The 6,110-nt window shown below is 37.4% G+C and overlaps 1 protein-coding gene across 1 annotated transcript in view; it reads left to right on the forward strand.

Annotated features, from left to right (window-relative positions):
- LOC118425692 (leucine-rich repeat and WD repeat-containing protein 1-like) overlaps window positions 1–4,350 on the forward strand; it is an 11,110-nt gene extending 6,760 nt beyond the window's left edge. The window contains exons 12-17 of the mRNA XM_035834727.1: window positions 973–1,085; window positions 1,443–1,613; window positions 1,955–2,064; window positions 2,400–2,465; window positions 2,729–2,773; window positions 3,138–4,350. Of these exons, the coding sequence (XP_035690620.1) occupies window positions 973–1,085; window positions 1,443–1,613; window positions 1,955–2,064; window positions 2,400–2,465; window positions 2,729–2,773; window positions 3,138–3,245 (613 nt within the window). The 3' untranslated portion in view covers window positions 3,246–4,350. The remainder of the gene's footprint in view (window positions 1–972; window positions 1,086–1,442; window positions 1,614–1,954; window positions 2,065–2,399; window positions 2,466–2,728; window positions 2,774–3,137) is intronic.
- The last annotated feature ends 1,760 nt before the right edge of the window (window positions 4,351–6,110 follow it).

Raw genomic sequence — 6,110 nt, forward strand, 5'->3', positions numbered from 1 at the left:
GATACACATAAATAAAGCTCCATAAACCACTATGAATATGGGTCTTCAAATGTTGTTGAGTAGTAACCCAACCAAAAGGAAGCGACATAAACATTGCCACCATTGTACTCCCAAGGGAGTGTGGCCGTGAAGGTGGCAGACTAGAGAACGCTCCAAAGATTTATTTGACAGTAACAAATGATTCGTGCTGTCTATGAAAATAAGACTTGACAGAGAGATGTAGATGATATTTTCATATAATCAGACAGAGTTTTGTTGATGTTGGCGGTGTCGTTTTTTCGTAATGTTTTTTTTTAGTCGGGCATTCACAATCAATGCATTCAGCCCATTGCCGGTAAAACATCAGCTGGATTGTTCTAGGTACAGGCTTCCTCATGTGAGACAAGAAGTACATACAGTCACGATTTTACTGTCAAAAGAAAGCTAAAATATCATACTATTAATTTTTTTCTGTGTACTTAGATTTACCACTTACTTCTGAAGAGAGCAAAATATAAAAAAAAGCGTACCGAGTTAGGCACACTGTCCAGCTTAGCACAAAATTGGAAGGTTACATACACGAAATTGTCTCTCAGTGTTTGCCGCTTGTAACACGCAGCGCGAAAGGTTCATGAACCACATGAATGCATTTCTTATTCAAGTATGTTGTTCAAATCTATGAGTAAAAAATTCAGTCATCAAAATTTGACCACTCTCAGGCAACTAGCGATGGAGCGCCATGAGTTTGAGCGCAAGAAAAAGCGTACCGTGTTGGGGCACCTCCCGTTACTTTAATATCATGACATCGTATGAATGTCAAGGCAGTTTTCCTTTTTGTAGGACTGATTTGAGATGTCTAAATTTCTTTGTAAAATTTAATGCTACTTGTTTCTGACTCCAAGAACAAAAACATTAAAAGGAAGAAGCTGGCTGGTCGTTTTACGGTTGCATTTATGATTTTAGCACAACTGTCTTTATTTTCCCTTTCTGTAGGACCTACACTACAGAGTTCACCTTCCCAAAGGTGAAGAAGTGCACAGAGGATGGACAGGAGGTGGAGACAGAGTTCATGGATAATATGACCTTGATTTCTTCAGAGGTCATTGGTAAGTTCTTCACTACATTTATTAAGATCTGTTCATGTCATGATGTGCTGCATTGTGTGTGTACCATTCTCCTACACAGAACCAGCTTATACAACAGCCTTGGGAGGCTCTATGTATATTAAACGAGACTGATGAGGGCACTTTTGAGGGCATGGCCTCTAACTGGCTGTCAGTCAATCAGAGACTTGGCTTTACAGAATGAAAACAAATGTGGAAACCTCAGCCCAGTTTAGCAGAGCCTCCATAACTTTTAAGGTAATTTTATATAATGAATTGTAGACAAGGCAGTGTGTAGGAGAATGTTACTACTAAGTACTAGACATTGTACAACTTATAATGTCTTCTCTCAATTTTCAGCCTCCAAGTTGGTGGGGCATGGGTGCATCTACCTGTGGAACTTGCCAGAAACCCTAAAACGCGGTGCCAAAATCAAGGTCAAGGGACCTAAATCCTTGAAGGTTCAGCCAGTGGCTCAGTTGGAGTGGAGCAAGACATTCATCGACTACATCTACTTCAAGATGTGGCCTGGTGAGGACTCATGATGTTGACAGATGATTGCATTTTCCCAAACAGCACAAATGTATTAGCCTGATTACTAGCCTCCATAGTGACTGGTTGTATTGCAAGCAGAGGGATTGAGCCAGTAGTCGCTATAGAGGATGGTACTCAGGCTATAACTGTACAAGTTGTTTTTGATCAGAGTTACACCACACTTTGAACAATGTTTGTTATGATACTACGTTTGTATTGGGTTTGTATTGAGATACTTCGGTCTCCAAATGGGCTCTTCCTTTGCATATTGAAGACTTAGTGATGAAGCCAGACTATGGTTGGGGCTCAGAATTGACTGCCGTAACTTTTTTATGCAGGCTATGATGTGTTGGTGTGCGGCGATGATGTGGGGAACACCTGGATGTACGACGTCTCCAAGTTTCTGACCAGGAAATATCCTGAGGACACACCTGTCCCACCTGCACAGGTATTATCCTCCTCTGACCTAAATTTTCTCACTTCACATGCTCTACATTAACTGTTGTGTGTTATGGAGCGGATTAGATTTTGTAGTGTCAATTTTGTAGCACTGTTCATTTTGTTATTTGTCAACAGTCACCACTGCTGTAGCTTTTACTACATGTATTGACATCATAGAAAATGTCTGACATGTGATCTATATCGCACATGTATACATCTTCTACAGTGTTTATGTGATAGAGTGAATTGGATCTTTTTGTCATTTTGTAATTTCTCAGAAGCCCAGATTTTATCATAGGAAGTTAGATGCCTGACATTTGTTTGCCTTCATTACCCTTTCAGAAACTGTTCTGGCCAGACTGCACTTGGAATGGGACCAGGCTATCAAGGGAGTCAGATGAAGATGAGGTAGCATATTTAAAGTTCATTTATGAACATTAAAGTCAAGACAAACATTTCACTTGATTATTTTGTTGTTAACCATTGCTTTTATGTTTGTAGTATATGTATGTGTAAACTTTTGAAGATTATTTTTCACTGACTTAATAATCTTTGAAAATACAGATAAAATAGACCTTTACCTATCATTTTACCCCCTTCGACCACTGTTTGCAATCCAGCCAATCCTACTATAAATCTTTTCTGCTATGACTTTCTCCCATTTCCCCTAGGTTCTCACTGTAGATTCCCCATCCTCCAGCTTGTCTGAAACAAAGGTACGCTTGGTTGGCAGGAATTGGTCACACAAGACTTCCATAGTGTCCTACTTTGTATACTAATCTTATATGGACAGTTATTTGTTTCAGCTTATAGATATAGATTTGCTGTAAGTTGAGTTCTTTTACAAACAGCTTTTTGATAGTAGCTACATCATTCTTCTAATTCTATTGTTACACTTTGCAGGGTAGGTTTACTTCTTGTTTAAAGCAATTTGATTCAGTTGTGAGGATGGTAAAACATAACTGTAACATTATGTCTTGATTGTTACCATGCTGTCAAGAAGATACAGAGATTTTCAAACTTTGCTGTTGATGCTTTAAATCTCTCATTCTCACATTGCTGATATTTCTCCCCTCCCAGCTGCCAAGTGTGAATGACGTTGCCATCAGCTCCAGTGGAGACTACATCGTAGGTGTGACAGACTGTAACCTGGTCTTTGTGTGGAGAAAAAACAAGGCAGCTGTGTAATGGGGGAAGAAAGAAGACTTTTAATGGAGGATGAAACAAGACTGTAATGGAAGAAGAAACGAGACTGATAAATTCCACTCCAACCGAGTCCTTTGTTTTGTTGCAATCTCCTGTTCACAGTTATTTACACTGTTGATACCTGCATTAGAAGACTAGGTACTGAAGCTGATTGTTTAAATGTTTAACCTCTTTTTTGCTTAACAAAAATGCTTTGTTGTGGAGATATGAAGGGCAAAGTTGAATCTGGGAGGAGAAATAAGAGTACTGGTGCTACATGTAATATATAGCACTACAATATCTGTATTTTGTATCTTTTTGTAAACAGGCACATTTTAATTCCCAAGGTCTTCAGTCTGCATGTACAAAATTTTAGGTGTAGACAGTATTGCAGACTTAATGTTTGGTGGATATTGTTTTGCTGCCCATTCCCGATTGGTCAACAAACTGAACTGGATATCTGACCAAGATTTTCTGTGAAGTCACCATCTTTAATTCTATTTATGTTTTAGGAGGTGCTTTTATTTTTTGGGTTTCTGCCCTGCCCAGCATTAAGTTTTACTTGCATCAAGTTTCATTTTATATTTTTTTAATAGGTTTAAAGTATGTGTTGACTTTGACTTTGTTCACTGCCTTCCTAGTTTCGGTTCACAATAGTTTTCTTGGAAAATTTTAAGAGACTTAAAAATAATTTTTTTACCACAATGCTGTTAACATATCTATTTATGTTATTGCTATTGGTCTGTTACTTGTTCTATACAGTGGATTCCAAATATTTGTATTACGCCTTTTGGATAATTCGGGTAATTGCATAGAATTACAAAATCCAAAACCATTTACCATTCAATACAATTAAGCGGATTCCACTGTATTACACAGATATGTGTCTTTTTCGAAAAAAAACCCACATGTGCAAGTCTAAGCACATAGTTTAATCTTAGTAAGGATGTTAATGTACATATATTGTATGTACTACTTTGTAGTCTTTAATTCCATTAAGTCCATCATATGCATGGCAAGTTACTTGGCAAGAGAGGAATTGTTTGACAGAAAATGGCCTGTGTAAAGTTCAAACAAATAAACCACTGTCCGACAGTTCTGACAAAAATAGTTTGTTTTATTTCAATGTGAACAGTACAATGCAAGGTAAACAAGTGCTTTAAAAAAGCTAGCATTTTGCCAAGGTTTGCGTGTGTACACGGGTTTTTTCTAGTTATTGGAATGTGCTGAAACTATTGTTTATATTAAATGGATGTAAAAAGGAAACAAGAACTATTTAAAATCACCCTCCCCTGGACTCGATCCCGGACCGTAGCTCTGCAAATCAGGCTGACGTCAGAGGTATTTGTGTAGTGACCCCTGAACCCGGAAGTCACTTCTCTGCATCATAGCGCACTTTTCAGAAAATGATATCTCAGCAATCGTATACCCCTGCTTTAACATTTTTACATTGTCACGGTCTCCATAGTACATACTACAAATCTGGTAAGTTAGAAGGTCCAGTTCTTTTTCGATAATACAGGGCGATCAATGAAAAATCGTGGCAATTTCCATTTTCGCACTGGAAATCCTACTAATGTCATAGGGTTTCCAGTCGAAATTGTTTTGTACCCAGGGGAATCAGAACATTTGTGTTCCCTAATAGAGGGTGTTGATTTATGAAAAATAAAAGTTACAGAACAAAAATCGGACCTTCCGTTCCAGAGATATGGCCCTTTAAAGTTGCTGGGCCATGGGCGGTGTCCGCAGGTGTGGCGCCAGGTGTGAAAATCGCATTTCTAATTAGCAATAATTAAGAAAGTAAAAACATTGTGCCACTCAAAAGTTCTTTTCTGCACAGTCCAAGTAGTATTTTGTAGCAATCAAGTAAAGATAAGATGTTTATTTGCCTTTTTCTTTCACTACAGGTGAGGTCAACTTGCTGAAAATTAAGTTTTTTCAGCAAGGCACATGCACAGCTGGAAAAGTGGCCAATTATTTCCAGATGACCCCTTTTTGAAGAGCGATAATCAATAAACTGTTCATCCTATAACTAAGATATTTCAGATATTGGAAATATGTAGTAGATTCTCTTAACACAGTTTATTGCAGACATTCTAGAGACATGGTTACGAGATTATGTGTAATCAAAAATACTAATTTGTAACATATCTCAAAAGGTCAAAGGTCATCGGCACCTGTCACTTATATAAGTCCACATAAAAAATTACCTATCAACATTCTTCTCTATCTCAGTGACAAGTATCACATGTTTAATATAACAGAATAGAAATAGTTTAGATAATTTCCACATCAATTATGCAAATTAGCTTCTGATTTGCATAATTAATATTTAATTACATGAAGCATCACTTAATCTATCTACATACCAATAATCATGATGATCCGTCAACCCCTTCTTGAGTTATTCCCTTTCACAGTCTGACCATAAGCATTGAATATCAGCATACCTTACTACTAAAGGGTTTTGGCACATGCTAATTCTAAATTTGCCATCAAAACTATCACATTTCACCAGGAAATACTACTTTTACGACATCTAATGACCAAAAGTATATAAAAATATTACCTATGAACCATGACCACCTGACTTTGTAACTGGTTTATTCAAGTTTATTGAACAATTGATAATTCTTTGACATTACAACATATGTTTGAAAAGACTTGGTAGCTCCTCTTCTAAGCTGCACAGCTTTGAATGGTTGATACATTGTAATTCTCCCTCTGTGCCATCTCAATTTCTTCTATGATGTTCCAGGTGCTATTCCCAATGCAGCATCTTGAAATCTGAAAACTTTTAACATTGGAAATATCAGCAAAAACCTCTATGCCCTTGATATCACATTCAACAACAAACACAACTTGCTA

Source organism: Branchiostoma floridae, chromosome 11 (assembly GCF_000003815.2).
Source record: "Branchiostoma floridae strain S238N-H82 chromosome 11, Bfl_VNyyK, whole genome shotgun sequence".
Taxonomy (NCBI): Eukaryota; Metazoa; Chordata; class Leptocardii; order Amphioxiformes; family Branchiostomatidae; genus Branchiostoma; species Branchiostoma floridae.